This window comes from Salvelinus alpinus, chromosome 2, assembly GCF_045679555.1.
Source record: "Salvelinus alpinus chromosome 2, SLU_Salpinus.1, whole genome shotgun sequence".
Classification (NCBI taxonomy): domain Eukaryota; kingdom Metazoa; phylum Chordata; class Actinopteri; order Salmoniformes; family Salmonidae; genus Salvelinus; species Salvelinus alpinus.
This window is the reverse complement of record NC_092087.1, coordinates 52,620,770-52,638,677: the sequence shown is the minus strand read 5'-3', so window position 1 is coordinate 52,638,677 and position 17,908 is coordinate 52,620,770. Positions and strand designations below refer to the sequence as shown.

At 49.6% G+C, this 17,908-nt stretch overlaps 1 protein-coding gene across 2 annotated transcripts in view; it reads left to right on the top strand.

The window, feature by feature from the left end:
- Nucleotides 1-17,908, top strand: part of LOC139564650 (plexin-A1-like) — a 244,953-nt gene that overhangs the window by 118,191 nt on the left and 108,854 nt on the right. For both annotated transcript variants that reach the window (XM_071384372.1, XM_071384366.1), the window contains exons 5-8: nucleotides 12,970-13,070; nucleotides 15,802-15,925; nucleotides 16,620-16,773; nucleotides 17,509-17,608. In XM_071384372.1, coding sequence (XP_071240473.1) covers nucleotides 12,970-13,070; nucleotides 15,802-15,925; nucleotides 16,620-16,773; nucleotides 17,509-17,608 — 479 coding nt within the window. The remainder of the gene's footprint in view (nucleotides 1-12,969; nucleotides 13,071-15,801; nucleotides 15,926-16,619; nucleotides 16,774-17,508; nucleotides 17,609-17,908) is intronic.

The window sequence follows — 17,908 nt, the reverse complement described above, 5'->3', positions numbered from 1 at the left end:
GTAGGAAAACCTGCAAAATCGGCAGTGTATCAAATACTTGTTCTCCCCACTGTATGTGTTAACATTGCCAAAGCAAGTGAGGTAGATAATATACAAAAGTGAAATAAACAATAGAAATGAACAGTAAACATTACACATACAGAAGTTTCAAAAGAATAAAGACATTACAAATGTCATATTATGTCTATATACAGTGTTGTAACGATGTACAAATGGTTAAAGTACACAATGGAAAATAAATAAGCATAAATATGGGTTGTATTTACAATGGTGTTTGTTCTTCACTGGTTGCCCTTTTCTTGTGGCAACAGGTCACAAATCTTGCTGCTGTGATGGCACACTGTGGTATTTCACCCAGTAGATCTGGGAGTTTATCAAAATTGGGTTTGTTTTCGAAATCTTTGTGGATCTGTGTAATCTGAGGGAAATATGTGTCTCTAATATGGTCATACATTGGGCAGGAGGTTAGGAAGTGAAGCTCAGTTTCCACCTCATTTTGTGGGCTATGTGCACATAGCCTGTCTTCTCTTGAGAGCCATGTCTGCCTACGGCGGCCTTTCTCAATAGCAAGGCTTTGCTCACTGAGTCTATACAGTCAAAGCTTTCCTTAAATTTGGGTCAGTCACAGTGGTCAGGTATTCTGCCACTGTGTACTCTCTGTTTAGGGCCAAATAGCATTCTAGTTTGCTCTGTTTTTTTGTTAATTCTTTCCAATGTGTCAAGTAATTGTCTTTTCTCATGATTTGGTTGTGTCTAATTGTGCTGCTGTCCTGGGGCTCTGTGGGGTGTGTTTGTGTTTGTGAACAGAGCCCCAGGACCAGCTTGCTTAGGGGACTCTTCTCCAGGTTCATCTCTCTGTAGGTGATGGCTTCGTTATGGAAGGTTTGGGAATCGCTTCCTTTTAGGTGGTTGTAGAATTTAACGGCTCATTTCTGGATTTTGATAATTAGTGGGTGTCGGCCTAATTCTGCTCTGCATGCATTATTTGGTGTTCTACGTTATACACGGAGGATATTTTTGCAGAATTCTGCATGTAGAGTCTCAATTTGGTGTTTGTCCCATCTCGCTCTCTCAATTTAAGGGCTTTATTGGCATGGGAAACATATGTTAACATTGCCAAAGCTCTGTCATCTCTTTTTTTCTTACACTACCTCTCTCTGTCATGCCCATGATTGCTTGCTTCCTGTCTCTCTCTCTCTTCCCCACAAATCTCTCTTTTTCTCTTCCCCAAATCTCTCATTCTCTCTCGCTTCTCTTTGTATTTGCCCTCTCAATTCAGTTCAACGGGCTTTATTGACACTGGGAAACCAGTGTTTACGTTACCGAAATAAACAAACAAAATTGAGAAGACACAAAACGGCATCGGCGAAAAACGATTAGGAATGAACACTAAAGGTCACACACTCACGTTTCAAAATGGTAGTCGTTTCAAGTGTTATATCATCAGCGATGTCCAGCGTTTTGGCAGTGTATGAATAGTAGGGGAAGATCTCGCTCTCGCTCCCCCTCCCTCCAAGTCTCTGCTGAGTGTTGGGCAAACATTGGTCTCCATGGCACTGCCCCCAGCAGTTCTCATACTGTACCTGACCCCTGAGCATAATCAAACCACAGTCAACAATGAGCCTCTCTCAGTTCTCTCTCTCTCACACACACACACACACACACACACACACACACACACACACACACACACACACACACACACACACACACACACACACACACACACACACACACACACACACACACACACACACACAGAGAGAGAGGCGGCTGTGGTGGTCCGTCTGTAAGGGTGTGTGTGTAAAACCCAGGCCATAACAGTGGTCACATTACCCCAAACCACTGGTCTCACCCCAATCCTAACCTTCACTATTAGGCAACCACACTCCAAACTGACCTCAGATCAGCGTACAGCGGCAATGGCTCACATACATTCCACACCCTTGTCTGAGATGTAACACGCTGCTGATTCCTAGTCACTTAGGCGTGGGGGTAGAGAGAGGCCTTCTATCACCGCACTCCAAACTGACCTTAGATCAGCATACTGCTGCCTGCCATGTCTTAAGGCCCGAGAGTACTTGGCGTCTCTGAGATTAATTTGTATTTACAGATGGCCTAAAAGTTTGTTATTAAGGCGCATGAAAGTTCACACGTCCGAGAATTGTGTACGTTCAAGCGGCTCTCCTGTGAAGTCGTGACTGGCGACGTACGGATAGTGTCCTGAATCGGGTCACATTTTACATGTGGAATCGCATGAGAAAAGGTCGGCAGTCAGACTTCAACAGTGGGCGGTCTCTAAAACCCAGCGTGCCGAGCGATCCGCATTCGGTGCGACGTGTGTGAGCCTTTTAGCAGTGGCACACAGTGTGTCTCTCTGACGGACAGCAGCTGGATCTCAACCTGCTGCAGATGGTGGGGGAGGGGAGGGGGGGGGGGGTGATTTGAGTTTACATTTCTGAAAAAGAGGAATAAAGGAACGGAACAAAAACAGCTTTAAAACGATCCTTCCACCACCTCCTACTCCTTCCTCTCTCCCCCTAGCTCTCTTTCTCTCTTTCTCTCTCCCCCTAGCTCTCTCTTTCTCTCTCCCCCTAGCTCTCTCTCTCTTTCTCCCCCTAGCTCTCTCTCTCTTTCTCCCCCTAGCTCTCTCTCTCTTTCTCCCCCTAGCTCTCTCTTTCTCTCTCCCCCTAGCTCTCTCTCTCTTTCTCCCCCTAGCTCTCTCTTTCTCTCTCCCCCTAGCTCTCTCTTTCTCTCTCCCCCTAGCTCTCTCTTTCTCTCTCCCCCTAGCTCTCTCTTTCTCTCTCCCCCTAGCTCTCTTTCTCTCTCTTTCTCTCTCCTCCTAGCTCGCTTTCTCTCTCCCCCTAGCTCTATTTCTCTCTCCCCCTAGCTCTCTTTCTCTCTCTATCTCTCTCCTCCTAGCTCTCTCTTTCGCTCTCCCCCTAGCTCTCTCGTTCTCTCTCCCCCTAGCTCTCTCGTTCTCTCTCCCCCTAGCTCTATTTCTCTCTCCCCCTAGCTCTCTTTCTCTCTCTTTCTCTCTCCTCCTAGCTCGCTTTCTCTTTCCCCCTAGCTCTCTCTTTCTCTCTCCCCCTCTTTCTCTCTCCCTCTAGCTCACTTTCTCTCTCCCCCTAGCTCTCTCTTCCTCTCTCCCCCTAGCTCTCTCTTCCTCTCTCCCCCTAGCTCTCCCTTCCTCTCTCCCCCTAGCTCTCTCCCTTCCTCTCTCCCCCTAGCTCTCTCTCTTCCTCTCTCCTCCTAGCTCTCTCTTTCGCTCTCCCCCTAGCTCTCCCTTCCTCTCTCCCCCTAGCTCTCTCTCTTCCTCTCTCCCCCTAGCTATCTCTTCCTCTCTCCCCCTAGCTCTCCCTTCCTCTCTCCCCCTAGCTTTCTCTCTTTCTCTCCCCCTAGCTCTCCCTTTCTCTCTCCTAGCTCTCCCTTTCTCTCTCCTCCTAGCTCGCTTTCTCTCTCCCCCTAGCTCCCTCTTTCTCTCTCCCCCTAGCTCTCTCTCTCTCTCTCCCGCTAGCTCTCTCTTTCCCCCCCCCTCTTTCTCTCTCCCCCAAGCTCTCTCTTTCTCTCTTTCTCTCTCCCCCTAGCTCTCTCTCTCTTTCTCCCCCTAGCTCTCTCTTTCTCTCTCCCCCTAGCTCTCTCTTTCTCTCCCCCCCTCTTTCTCTCTCCCCTAGCTCTCTCTTTCTCTCTCCCCCTAGCTCTCTCTCTTTCTCCCCCTAGCTCCCTCTTTCTCTCTCCCCCTAGCTCTCTCTTTCTCTCTCCCCCTAGCTCGCTTTCTCTCTCCCCCTAGCTCTCTTTCTCTCTCTTTCTCTCTCCTCCTAGCTCACTTTCTCTCTCCCCCTAGCTCTATTTCTCTTTCCCCCTAGCTCTCTTTCTCTTTCTTTCTCTCTCCTCCTAGCTCTCTTTCTCTCTCTTTCTCTCTCCCCCTAGCTCTCTCTTTCTCTCTCCCCCTAGCTCTCTCTTTCTCTCTCCCCCTAGCTCTATTTCTCTCTCCCCCTAGCTCTCTTTCTCTTTCTTTCTCTCTCCTCCTAGCTCGCTTTCTCTCTCCCCCTAGCTCTGTCTTTCTCTCTTTCTCTCTCCTCCTAGCTCTCTCTGTCTCTCTCCCCCTCTTTCTCTCTCCCCCTAGCTCGCTTTCTCTCTCCCCCTAGCTCTCTCTTTCTCTCTCCCCCTAGCTCTCTATTTTTCTCTCCTCTTAGCTCTCCCTTCTTCTCTCCCCCTAGCTCTCCCTTCCTCTCTCCCCCTATCTCTCTATCTTTCTCCCCCCTAGCTCTCTCTTTCTCTCTCCTAGCTCTCCCTTCCTCAGAAGGTGTTAATGGGATATAATCCTCAGGTCATCCTTCCGGGAATAGAGTAGAGCTTTCTCCCCCTCCTTTCCCCCTTCTTCCCCCCTTTCTCCCCATCTCCCCCTCCTTCCCTCGCTCTCGAAAGAAAGGAGTGTTTGAACGATGGCAATCCCCTTTGAATGTGGCACCTGCGGCAGGAGATATAGTCAGGTGGGATCATTTGCCGGCTAGGAATAGGTTTTCATGTGTCTTAATCTGGGAGATCGTGCTCGGCTATCGCTTTCTGTTTTTCTCTCTGTGTTTCCCATCTCTCCGCTATCTCCCTCCCTCGCTCTGTCTCTCCCTCCCTCGCTCTGTCTCTCCCTCCCTCGCTCTGTCTCTCCCTCCCTCGCTCTGTCTCTCCCTCCCTCGCTCTGTCTCTCCCTGCCTCGCTCTGTCTCTCCCTCCCTTGCTCTGTCTCATCCTCGCTCTCTTTCCCTCGCTCTCTCTTTCCCTCGCTCTCTCTTTCCCTCGCTCTCTCTTTCCCTCGCTCTCTCTTTCCCTCGCTCTCTCTTTCCCTCGCTCTCTCTTTCCCTCGCTCTCTCTTGCCCTCGCTCTCTCTTGCCCTCGCTCTCTCTTGCCCTCGCTCTCTCTTTCCCTCGCTCTCTCTTTCCCTCGCTCTCTCTTTCCCTCGCTCTCTCTTTCCCTCGCTCTCTCTTTCCCTCGTTCTCTCTCTCGCTCGTTCTCTCTCTCGCTCGTTCTCTCTCTCGCTCGTTCTCTCTCTCGCTCGTTCTCTCTCTCGCTCGTTCTCTCTCTCGCTCGTTCTCTCTCTCGCTCGTTCTCTCTCTCGCTCGTTCTCTCTCTCGCTCGTTCTCTCTCTCGCTCGTTCTCTCTCTCGCTCGCTCTCTCGCTCTCTCTCTCGCTCTCTCGCTCTCTCTCTCTCTCTCTCTCTCTCTCTCTCGCTCTCTCTCTCGCTCTCTCTCTCGCTCGCTCTCTCGCTCTCTCTCCCTCCCTCCCTCCCTCCCTCCCTCGCCCTCCCTCGCCCTCCCTCGCTCTCTCTCTCTCTCCCTCGCTCTCTCTCTCTCTCTCTCCTCGCTCTCTCTCTCTCTCTCTCTCTCCCTCTCTCTCTCCCTCGCTCTCTCTCCCTCGCTCTCTCTCCCTCGCTCTCTCTCCCTCGCTCTCTCTCCCTCGCTCTCTCTCCCTCGCTCGCTCTCTCTCTCCCTCTCTCTCTCCCTCGCTCTCTCCCTCCCTCGCTCGCTCGCTCTCTTGCTCGCTCTCCCTCTCTCTCTCCCTCTTCCTCTCTCTCTCTCCCTCTCTCTCTCTCTCTCTCTCTCTCTCTCGCTCTCTCCCTCTCTCTCTCTCTCCCTCTCGCTCTCTCGCTCTCTCTCTCTCTCCCTCGCTCTCTCCCTCCCTCGCTCTCTCTCTCTCCCTCCCTTGCGCTCTCTCTTCCTCCCTCGCATGCTCTCTCCCTCCCTCGCGTGTTCTCTCGCTCGCTCTCTCCCTCGCTCTCTCTCTCCCTCGCGCTCTCTCTCCCTCCTTCAATCGCGCTCTCTCTCCCTCCCTCAATCGCGCTCTCTCTCCCTCCTTCTCTCCCTCCCTCGCTCTCTCTCCCTCCCTTGCGCTCTCTCTCCCTCCCTTGCGCTCTCTCTCCCTCCCTCGTGTGCTCTCTCCCTCCCTCGCGCGCTCTCTCCCTCACGCTCTCCCTCACGCTCTCCCTCACACTCTCCCTCGCGCTCTCCCTCGTGCTCTCTCTCCCTCTCTCTCTCTCTCTCCATCGAGCTCTCGCTCTCCCTCTCTCTCTCTCTCTCTCTCGCCCTCACTCTCTCGCCCTCACTCTCTCGCTCTCTCCCTCGCTCTCTCTCTCGCTCCCTCGCTCTCCTCCCTCGCTCTCCCTCGCTCTCTCTCTCGCTCCCTCGCTCTCCCTCGCTCTCTCTCTCGCTCCCTCTCTCGCTCCCTTTCTCTCGCTCCCTTTCTCTCGCTCCCTTTCTCTCGCTCCCTCTCTCGCTCCCTCTCTCGCTCCCTCTCTCTCCCTCCCTCGCTCTCTCTCTCGCTCCCTCCCTCGCTCTCTCTCTCTCGTTCCCTCCCTTGCGCTCTCTCTCCCGTTCCCTCCCTTGCGCTCTCTCTCCCTCACTCTCTCGCTCTCTTGCTCTCACTCTCTCCCTCGCTCTCGTTCTCTCTCCCTCGCTCTCTCTCGATGCCATCACGGCCCTAATGGAAGTTAGGCTGTCACGAGATAACGCTCCCCTCTTTCTCTCGCTTTTCAGTTTGGTGTTTTTCGAGGCGTGTCGGAACGATGGGGGGATGTGATAACGTTGGGGGAAGAGGGATGGACGAAAGGAATAGGGGAGATTATGTTTTAAATAAGTGAGATGTCGCCTCTCAATCATGCCTTGTTTGTATGGGTAATTCTGTAGCTTTGCTGCTCGATTGTGATTGGATGGAAAGACGGTGTGGCATGTGATTGGCATGGAGAGAAGCCATTCAGAGCCCAACGTAGGGTGAACGCGTTAAGAATTTGGCATGTAAACCACATAAAGGTAACACACATAACCATGCCATTGACATTGTTGTTTTGGGTTGTTTGTTTTGGTCTTTTTGGACAGTGGCACAGCGGTCTAAGGCACTACATCTCAGTGCTAGAGGCGTCACTACAGACCCTGGTTTGATCCCGGGCTGTATCACAACCGGCTGTGATCGGGAGTCCCATAGGGTGGCGCACAATTGGCCCAGCTTTGTCTGGGCAAGGGGCGGGGTTTGGCCGGGGTAGGCCGTTGTTGTAAAATAAGAATTGTTCTTAACTGACTTGCCTAGTTAAATAAAATATTTGCCTCCCAAAGCACTTTGTTACAAAAAAAGACGATGCAAGTAGAATTGGATTGGATTTAATTCGATTGCTCTGCGAGCGCTCTTGCTATCTATTCTCTCCCTGTGTAGACTAGCCGTTCCATATAACACCTACAAGGCATGGATGATCATCTTTAAAAAAGTACCACCATTTGTCCTTTTCTTTTCTTTTTCTCTCTTTTTTCTCTCTTTCTTTCTTTCTTTCTTTCTCTCTCTTTCTTTACTCTCTCTCTCTGATAATGGAAATGCCAGGCGGGGGAGAGAGGCGAGGCTTGTTGTGCCTCAGTCTTCAAAAAGTCAATTTACAAAAGTGACAGAGTAATTTACCATGGAGCCGTGTATCTCCTCCAGCAGTTAATTACCAGGGCCCATGGCCTGTCTGGCTGCTTCCATCTCTCTCTATCACACCTGGGTCCAAATCCTATTTGAAATATTTCAGATACTTTTTTTGTTTGTTTGTTTACTTTAGGCTGCCTGGAGTGCCAGCTTGGCAGGGTTGGTGGGCTTTGTCATTTTTAGACTTTAAAAAAAATTGGTTCCATTATGCCAGTTAAGCTCATCGACCACAGATATAATATTGAAATGATTTGGAATAGTATTTGAACCCAGATCTGGAGAGGAGAGGCTGGCGGGAAGGTAGGACTGGACCCGGGGCTTGGTTGGACCCAGGGTATGAAGGGGGGATGAGTACCGGAGATAAAGATTTTGATTAGACAAGCTTAGAATTGGAATGGAATGGGCCTCTGTTGATGCGATTGGAGATGAGAGGATAGCTATCTGTCTCTGTGTCTGTCTGTGTCTGTGTCTCTCTCTCTGTGTCTCTCTCTCTGTCTGTCTCTGTGTCTCTCTCTCTGTCTGTCTCTGTGTCTCTCTCTCTGTCTGTCTCTGTCTGTCTCTGTGTCTGTCTCTGTGTCTGTCTGTGTGTGTCTGTGTGTGTCTGTGTGTGTCTGTCTGTCTCTGTCTGTCTGTCTCTGTCTGTCTGTCTCTGTCTCTATCTCTCTGTCTGTCTCTGTCTCTGTGTCTCTCTCTCTGTCTCTCTCTCTGTCTGTCTCTGTCTCTCTCTCTCTGTCTCTGTGTCTCTCTCTCTGTCTGTCTCTGTGTCTCTGTGTCTCTCTCTGTCTGTCTCTGTGTCTCTGTGTCTCTCTCTCTCTGTCTGTCTCTGTGTCTCTGTCTGTCTCTGTGTCTCTGTGTCTCTGTGTCTCTCTGTCTCTCTGTCTCTGTGTCTCTCTGTCTCTGTGTCTCTGTGTCTCTGTCTCTGTGTCTCTGTGTCTCTCTCTGTCTGTCTCTGTCTCTGTGTCTCTCTCTCTGTCTGTCTCTGTCTCTCTCTGTCTCTGTGTCTGTCTCTCTGTCTCTTTTTCTTCTTCCCCCCCTGCTCTACATAGCCTTGGACAATTTCTACAGAGGGAGCTGAACAGGCGTCGGCACCCATCTAAATGATGACATGCTGTTGTCTACTAGGATAAGCATATAGAGAATGTGTACAGTGCAGTGGCGATCTCACTCGTTCGTTCACATCTCAATTACTGACTGCTGACCTCTTGCCAGGTCCCCCTCGATAAACCTCAAGGGTCTTTTCCTGCTTAAATAAAGGTAAAAAAAAAAAAAAAAAGTTATACAAATTTGGGGAGGAATGGCATGTTTAAGAAGACGATGTCCCTCTGTCCATCCTGTACCACACACAGCCGTGCATTACAAAACGCGCGTTCATTCTCATTCATCTCCATTCATTCCAATTCCCCATTCTTTCCAATTCATACTAGGTAGTGCATAGAGTACTAGAGCATGTCAAGGACTCCAACTCTGCAGTATGTGTAGCCACTCGGGCAACTTAAAGAAGCAGCCTCTATAGAAGGCCCAATTGTTGCTAGTGGAAGTGCACAGAAGGTTAGGAGGAAGTGGTCCCTAAGCGGTAGTGGAATGGGAATAGACCGGGGCTCTGGACCGGAGAAGGGTGCTCTCGGTCTGAATGGGGGGGTGGTCTCAGAGTTGGTCTTTGGTCGGAAGATGACAGTGTTGGGACGGCTGAAGAGGAGGGGAAATATGTTGTGGCACAGAGGTTGAGAAACGAGCAGAGAAGACGAGAGGGAGAGAGGACAGCAATCACAATGGAGGCTATGATAATGCTCGTTTCATGGGCCCATCCATTGGGAGGTGTATCCATTGCCTCCTCTCCTTGTCCTACAGATGGATATATATTGAGCGAACACAGGTCAGTTTCAAAGGGTATGACGTGCCCCCCCCAGCACTGTTTGTCTCCCTTCTTATCACCAATCAGTCAACGTATCAAACAGACCCCCAGTCATCGATCCGTCTAAGCCCTTACAATCCAGTCAATAAGGACGCTAGCCTGGTTTTGATAATCCTGCAGCCGGCTAGCTTAGCAACACAAACCACCGCTGCACTGATTCCCCATATATCCCCAATGGAAGACCATGCGCTATTGCTGGGCTAAGTCGCTAGCACAAAGCGCTAGGCTACGATACACGCTCATGACTCCTCTATCATTTCCCCATCTCCTCTAATACATTCCCTCCCGGTCCGTTTTTGATTTCTGCTGCCATTCCCGGGCCGTATCGATTTCTGCAGCGCGGTTCGATGCGAGCACAGATTAAACCGTGTGGCTGATGGAGGATGATAGACGTTTATTGAAATGGGGCGCTGCACTAATGCTAGGGAGAGTCGCGTAGGGGGGGGGGGGGGGTAAAGACTGACGCTATGATGACAGGGAATAACTGTAGGGCCTTACTCAATCTCATCATAACCTGCTGGGAGTCAGCTGGCTACGTGACAGAGGAGTTCTGACAGGCAAGCTGAGCTGATTCAGTGCTGCAGTACACCCCCCCCCCCCCCCCCTTCATCCACCAATATCCTCTGGTCTAGCCCCTAGTTGTTCTTAAAACCCTGCACTAACACAACTCATCTACTATTCAGCTTTTAAGCCTGCGATTGATTGGAAATGGGTATGTTGATGCTGGGCTGAAGCAAAACCCTACACCCCCCCCCCCAGATAATCCACTCCAGGGGAAGAGCCTTCCATCTGTGGTAGAAGTCTGTGGTGTCCCCCTCCCTCAGTTTTTTTTCTGGAGGGTCCTCCATGGCCCCTACCGCCATTTTTATTTATTTTTCCCCCCTTGATTTGATGGTAAATTAACGCGTCTATTGAAAGCTTTACGGGGGCCTTTGAGCCATCGGGCGGCCGTCACAAAGCCTGTTAGCACTGCGTTTTAACTGAAGGTGATGGCACGTGCGGATACTGTGAAAACATATCGGAGAACAAGGGTGGAAACTTTATAGCCGGAGATCTGTCTCGGTCTATAAATAGTTGAACATGACAAAAGGAAGGAGACGGAAAGTGGGATTGAGTTACAGCTTTGGTTTCGATTGTAAATAAGAAAGCAAGATGTCGGTAGTTTGAGGTCATTCACGCGATGAATGTAAAAGAGCCTACAGGAATGCTCTTTTATTAACAGACGCACACACACTCCTCCCCACTCGTTAAAACAGAGGGTTCCACATGCGAGAGGGGTCTTATATCATAGAGCCTATCCGCTGTGAGAAGCGTCTTCCTTTTTCTATCATTCTTCAGCACCACTTCATTTCTCTCTGCGTCCCGTCCGGGCAGCCGGCCAACTCCTCACTGGATGCTTATGGGATCCTAAGATAACCGTCCTTCAGGCTAGAACATACAGCAGATATACACTACCGTTCAAAAGTTTGGGGTCACTTAGAAATGTCCTTTTTTTTTTTTTTTTCATTAAAATAACATCAAATGGATCAGAAATACAGTGTAGACATTGTTAATGTTGTAAATGACTTTTGTAGCTGGAAACGGCAGATTTCGTTTTTTAATGGAATATCTACATAGGAGTACAGAAGCCCATTATCAGCAACCGTCACTCCTGTGTTCCAATGGCACGTTGTGTTAGCTAATCCAAGTTTATCATTTTAAAAGGCTAATTGATCGTTAGAAAAACCCTTTTGCAATTATGTTAGCACAGCTGAAAACTGTTGTGCTGACTTAAAAAGCAATAAAACTGTCCCTATTTAGACTAGTTGAGTATCTGGAGCATCAGCATTTGTGGGTTTGATTACAGGCTCAAAATGGCCAGAAACAAAGTACTTTCTTCCGATTTTTCGTCAGTCTATTCTTGCTCTGAGAAATGAAGGCTATTCCATGCGAGAAATTGCAAAGAAACTGAAGATCTCATACAACGCTGTGTACTACTCCCTTCAACAGAGCAAACTGGCCCTAACCAGAATAGAAAGAGGAGTGGGAGGCCCTGGTGCACAACTGAGCAAGAGGACAAGTACATTAGAGTGTCTAGTTTGAGAAACAGACGCCTCACAAGTCCTCAACTGGCAGCTTCATTAAATTGTACCCGCAAAACACCAGTCTCAATGTCAACAGTGAAGAGGCGACTCCGGGATGCTAAGTTGCAAAGAAAAAGCCAAATCTCAGACTGGCCAATAAAAATAAAAGATTAAAGATGGGCAAAAGAACACAGACACTGGTCAGAGGAACTCTGCCTAGTCGGCCAGCATCCCGGAATTGCCTCTTCACTGTTGACGTTGAGAGTGGTGTTTTGCGGGTACTATTTATTGAAGCTGCCAGTTGAGGACTTGTGAGGCGTTGGTTTCTCAAACTAGACACTCTAATGTACTTGTCCTCTAATGGTTTAAGTGTGTTTTTGCTTGTGCATGTGTGCGTTTGACAGTGCTGCTCCCACCCAGTGGAAGTAAATGTTACATGTTGTAGAGGAGACGGCAGGATTCAGCCCTATGGGGGCATCTGACTCTTATGTACAGTCATTTAGCAGACGCTCTTATCCAGAGCGACTTTTAGTTATTTCATTGCACTTAACCCTAATTGCTCCTGTAAGTTAAAGAAAGGTTAAGTGCCTTGCTCATGAGGCACACACACACACACACACACACACACACACACACACACACACACACACACACACACACACACACACACACACACACACACACACACACACACACACACACACACACACACACACATAGATACTGTTCACACTCACACACCCTCCATGACCGTCTCCTGACACAGATACTTGACCAGGCCCACCTCCTTACCCCTCAGCCTGATGAAGTCTCTTTACCATATGTCCCTTTTCTAGCTTCCTCCCTCTCCTCATCCCCCTCTCCTCCACTCCTCGTCTCTTGTTGTAAAGTGAGCCTCCACTTGGCTCGGCTCCAGCTGGTCTCTCCCAGCTGGTCTCTCTGTGTGTGTGTGTGTGTTTGAGAGACGGAGACAGCGGATGTGTCGCTGATTGCCCAGGTGTGTCTCCATGCCCGTGTGTTTCCCTCACCCTGCTCCAATGACGACCCCTGGGGGGAGGTGTTCAGTGGTTTTACTTACCGTTTCAGAGGGATCTGTTTTCCACCACATGATTTTAAAGGGAGCCTGCAGTAGAAACATAGTACCCGGCCACCATATCACACACACACACACACGGGGGACGACGACGACGAATCCTCTATTGCTAGCCATCTGTCATCAGCCTACTCTAGAGTAGAGGGTTAACTTACAGGCTGATCCTGTGGAACATGCATCAGCAGGCTGCTACCTCTAATCGCTGTGAAGTAGTTCCACACACACGTGCGCACAGTCATATTTGCACACACTCCAGGACTGTCGCTCGCTGTTACGCAGTCCTGCACACGCACGCTTGCTTTCACACCCCGTGTGCTGTCCGAGACACGCACGCGCGCGCGTGCGTGTGTTCCTGCTAGCATGGCGTGCACTTCATTTCTTTACTCTGATTTGGAATGCTTAACAGCATTCTCTCTCGCTCTCATGTCCCCCTCTCTTTTTCTCTCTCTGTCTCTGTAGGTGAGCAGGGTACCAGTGGAGAGCTGTGAGCAGTACACCACCTGTGGCCAGTGCCTGGGCTCCAAAGACCCCCACTGTGGCTGGTGTGTCCTTCACAATATGTAAGTTCACGTTCATAATCTCCTTCGGTTTTTTGTGAATTGGACAAAGGGCAAAAAACTAAATCTCAAGATTAGAATTTCGATATGTCGACGTTACTCGAGGCTTCTTTGGAACGGGTTGCTCATCTGGGTAAAGCATTATCCCAGAATTGAAAAGGTGACGTTTGTTGTTGCCGTCTTTCTTTGGGAGATGCCATCACCTTTTTGTAAAAAAAAAATCCCCCACCTAAATCCTTCAGTCGCTTTCACCTATGGCAGATACGATACTTTTGAGTGCAAGAGTTGAGGCAAGTAGGCTACATTCGTGAGTACCGGCACTCGGGCTCTGTGTTAGCCTTATGCTAGTTCCGTTAGCATGAAAGCTTTCTTTTTTTTGGCCAGAATACCGTAGTCTCTTCCATCATCGATATGATCTGGAGATAAATTTATCGACCTGTTAGTAGCATTACAGAGCGCGCCAGGTGTCCTTGTTGACACCAGGAATGTTGCGGTGACCATATCACTGCCACACCGGCAGTCACGAACCGCAGTACAATTCCACGTGACCCCATTGAGTCGCGGTTCATCTCATCTAATGCACCCCTGGTAGTACCCAACTCGCTAAATGACCGGCGGGTCACTAACGGCCTGGTACTCTGAGCTCTATTGTCCCCTCTAACCACTCTGACATCAGCGCAAATGCAATGGTGGAAAACCACATCAAACACTCGTCGTCGAAACAAGTATCGCGCTTTTAGGACTCGCCTCGCTGTGACCGATCAATTTGAAGCGGGCAGTTCAACAACTGGCGGAAACGGAGTGGGAAACGTGGTCATTTGTCGATGTTGCTTTCGAAGCCGAACACAAGGAAACGGGACAGCACTCTCTAAGGTGATGATTCATTCATAACACCCATATGCATATTAGAGCTGATGCATAAGCATAAACAGAAACAACAATTAAAATAATGATTGTGCCTTTTATACAACACACAGCCTACTACATATTACGCAAGACAGAAAAGCATTAAAAAATATACCGATTTTAAGATATCTTACATAGTTGGTCTAGCCTACACTCAGTGCTCGACCTCACTTATGCTCTTGTGGCTGAATGGAAGAAAGTCCCTGCTGCGATGTTCCAACACCTAGTGGAAAGCCTTCCCAGAAGAGAGGAGGCGGTTATAGCAGCAAAGGGGGGGACCAACTCCATATTAATGCCCATGATATTGGAATGAAATGTTTTGGCCATGTAGTGTATTATATTAATATGGAGTTGATCCCCCCCCATTTGCTGCTCTAACAGCCTCCTCTCTTCTGGGAAGGCTTTCCACTAGGTGTTGGAACATCGCAGCAGGGACTTTCTTCCATTCAGCCACAAGAGCATAAGTGAGGTCGGGCATGTTAGGAAAGCGTAGTCGGTGTGCGACTTCTCACCACACGCAAAAGCTATATAAGATACACCTGGTGTCACAGTGTGTTTCTCTCTCTCTCTTTCTCCTGCTGGCTAACCTGACTTCAAGGTGTGTGTTTATGGGATGTGTGTGTGTGCTGGTTTGTGTGCGTTTGTGAACCTGTACAATTTGGGCTCATTTGAAAGGTGAAGAGCTCACGCAGCACTGTGTCTCCAGTGTTGGCAAAACACCAGTTCTTGCTGTTCGCTCCCGTAATTAATGCTTCCACCTGCGCAACAACAACAACGGCGCGTCACTCCATCTGACCGGCAGGTGTGCGTGCGTTGAAGACGCGAACGAGGCCGGCAAAGGCGACGCTGCTGACCTCCAGTCGCGAAGCCGTTGACCTTCCCCACCCTCGCCGGAACAGAGCACGCCGCTCGTTTCCCGTTCGATGGCATCCCTCGTTCTATTTTTAGCTCACAGAATGGCATGTATTTACGTTCTGTGTTTTTGCCCTGCGGCATTAGCTTAATAGAGTCAAATGTGTCCGGGTCGTCGGCCGTGCGACGCCCGACGTGGCAGGAGAGCGGTCCTCGCAGCAACGCTAGAGTTAGGTTAACAGAGACGCGCGCGCTAAAAGCTTATACGCTAGCACACACACACACACACACACACACACACACACACACACACACACACACACACTTGCTCTCTCCTCATTCTCACCCCTCTCAAGAAGGGGGTTGAGAGAAGGCAGGTCAATACCTGTTTAACTCTCCAGGGATCTTCCTTTAGGGTTTAATGAGTAATGTGGTCTGCAAGCAATATCCCCATGACACGTGTGTGTGTGTGTGTGTGTGTGTGTGTGTGTGTGTGTGTGTGTGTGTGTGTGTGTGTGTGTGTGTGTGTGTGTGTGTGTGTGTGTGTGTGTGTGTGTGTGTGTGTGTGTGTGTGTGTGTGTGTGTGTGTGTGAGATCCAGTGGGGAGTGGTTGGGAGGCAGGATTCTGCTGAGTGGGAAGGTTGGTAAATCAAGGCTAAGATGAGGCGCTTTGCATTTTCCCTCTTTTCTTTTCTTTTTTTTTTTTTTACTTTTTATTGTCGAGCGCTGAGCCACCCGAAGTGTCAGTTCAGCACATTTTCTATTACCACTGAGACGTGTTTTTGTGATGGAGAAGGTGGTGTGATAGCTGGTGGTGCAAATTGGAACGTCAGTGCACCGGTTGTCTGGTTTGTTGCAGATGTCTGATCATACGGACGATGTTTCTGACGTGTGCGTGCGTGGCGTGTCATCGTCAACCACTGCGACCGCCAAATAAACCCGTGTGTGTTATTTCTGACTCTGTCCTCTCCTCCAGGTGTTCCCGCAAGGTCGGGTGTGAGCGTGCGGATGAGCCCCAGCGCTTTGCCTCGGACCAGCGTCAGTGTGTGGAGCTCAGCGTCCAGCCCAAAAACATCTCTGTCACCATGTCCGAAGTGCAGGTGCGTGTGTCTTACGTGTCTGTGTACCGCAAGGAAAAAGTGACCGTGTGGGAATGTTCCGATAAGCCAAGTGCTTGTCTCATCGAAGACCTTAACATGTCCCCCACACTTACCCTGGCCCTCAATGTGTTCCCAGGCTACGTTCCGAACATCCACACTAGCTCACCACTTAGCACTTAGTCAATGCATGGTACGCTAGTGTGGAATATTGGAACAGAGCCCGTTTAGGTCAGCAGGTCCTCACGTACAACACAGCACGTCAACGTCGCCATGTAAAGCAGCCATATATTTATATGTACATATTCTCATTCACCCCTTTTAGATGTGTGTATATTAGGTAGTTGGGGAATTGTTAGATTACATGTTAGATATTGCTGCACTGTCGGAACCAGAAGCACAAGCATTTCGCTACACTCGCGCTAACATCTGCTAACCGTGTGCACGTGACCAATACCATGTGATTTGATGTTAATAATGCTGTCTTGCGGGGTGTCGTTCCAATAGTTACGCTAGCACCCACACTTTGTTCTCAGCTGTGTGCTAAGCTAGCGTATTGGAACCGAGCCCATTTAGGTCAGCAGGTCTTCACATTAACCCTTGGCCGTTATATGGTATATATTACATGTCCCCCCCGCCCCCCAATTTAACTGTGTTTTATAATGTATCCCATAATATTTCATTGATTTGTCGCCAGCTGGTGCTGGAGGCGCGTAACGTCCCCGACCTCTCTGCGGGGGTCAACTGCTCCTTCGAGGGCTACGTGGAGACCGAGGGGCGCATCCAGGGGGGTCGTATCTACTGCCTGTCCCCCTCGGCACGTGACGTCATCCCCATCACCCGCAACAAAGGTGAGAACTCCGTACGCCGACGTCATGGTTTCCCAGAACCTGCAAAGGAAGAGACTGTGGCTCCGATAAGGATGTCACAGGCTCCGAAATGAAGACTGTTGGCGTGTGTCCGTCAGTGGTGGCTGGTGAAGGGGGAAGATGGAAGGAATGGAGCGGTGTCAATGTGTCTAATACCGTTGCTCTCCTTTCGTTCCAGCCATTACAATGCCCTACCCTTTATTGTCCTACTGTGTTCGTCTCAATGATTTTGCCTGGAACAGAATTGCATATTTCATGGCTTTATTTGGATAGCTCGATAATACTTTCAGAGTTTTTCTGTCATTACCCATGTTTGGCCCCTAATTGTTCCCCAAAGCACCAAATACAACTCTATATTTATCCTCTCCAAAGTGACACTGAAGAGTGTTCAGAAGTGGGTCCCATTTACCTTGCATTATGCATCGTTATCAGTTCTAGCGTAATCACGCCACAATGACACCACTGTTGCCTGTAACGCCTCTTCAAAAGCCCTGAGATGAAGGAGCCGTATATTTAGATTCCCCCAGAAGTGACACGTTTAGACTTAAGTTCCTAAAGCAGATTTCTTATCGGCCATTATGCGTTGTTATCAGCTCTAATGCGATCTAATGGTCCCTGTGATTCTTGGAGCTATTTTTACCCCCCGCTTACAATCTCCAGGGTCTCCAATGCATGACATAAATGGTGTGTTGCTAAGCGACGTGCGTGTCTCTGCAGGGGACAAACGGGTGGTGAAGCTCTACCTCAAGTCCAAGGAGACGGGCAAGATGTTCGCCGGCGTGGACTTTGTCTTCTACAACTGCAGCGTGCGCGCGTCGTAAGTTCTCTAACGTTTTTTTGTTGTTTTGTGTTTAACGTTCAGGTTTGGCCTTCTTCTCGGCTTTCTCCCCCCCCCCCCATCTTCTTTCTATCTCTTTTCCCTCTGGTCCCCTTGTGTTACACTGCCCCCTGAGAGGACGCAGTAAGCCTGGGCACCCGTACACACGCACACATTCCCATCACCACCTGTGACCTCCGTGCACGTAGGTGGCTCGTGTTACCGCCGCTGAGGGAAAATTCGAGACCTCCGTATATGACGAGGTTCAACGGCGCTAATTCTACTGTAGCTGCTAATAAT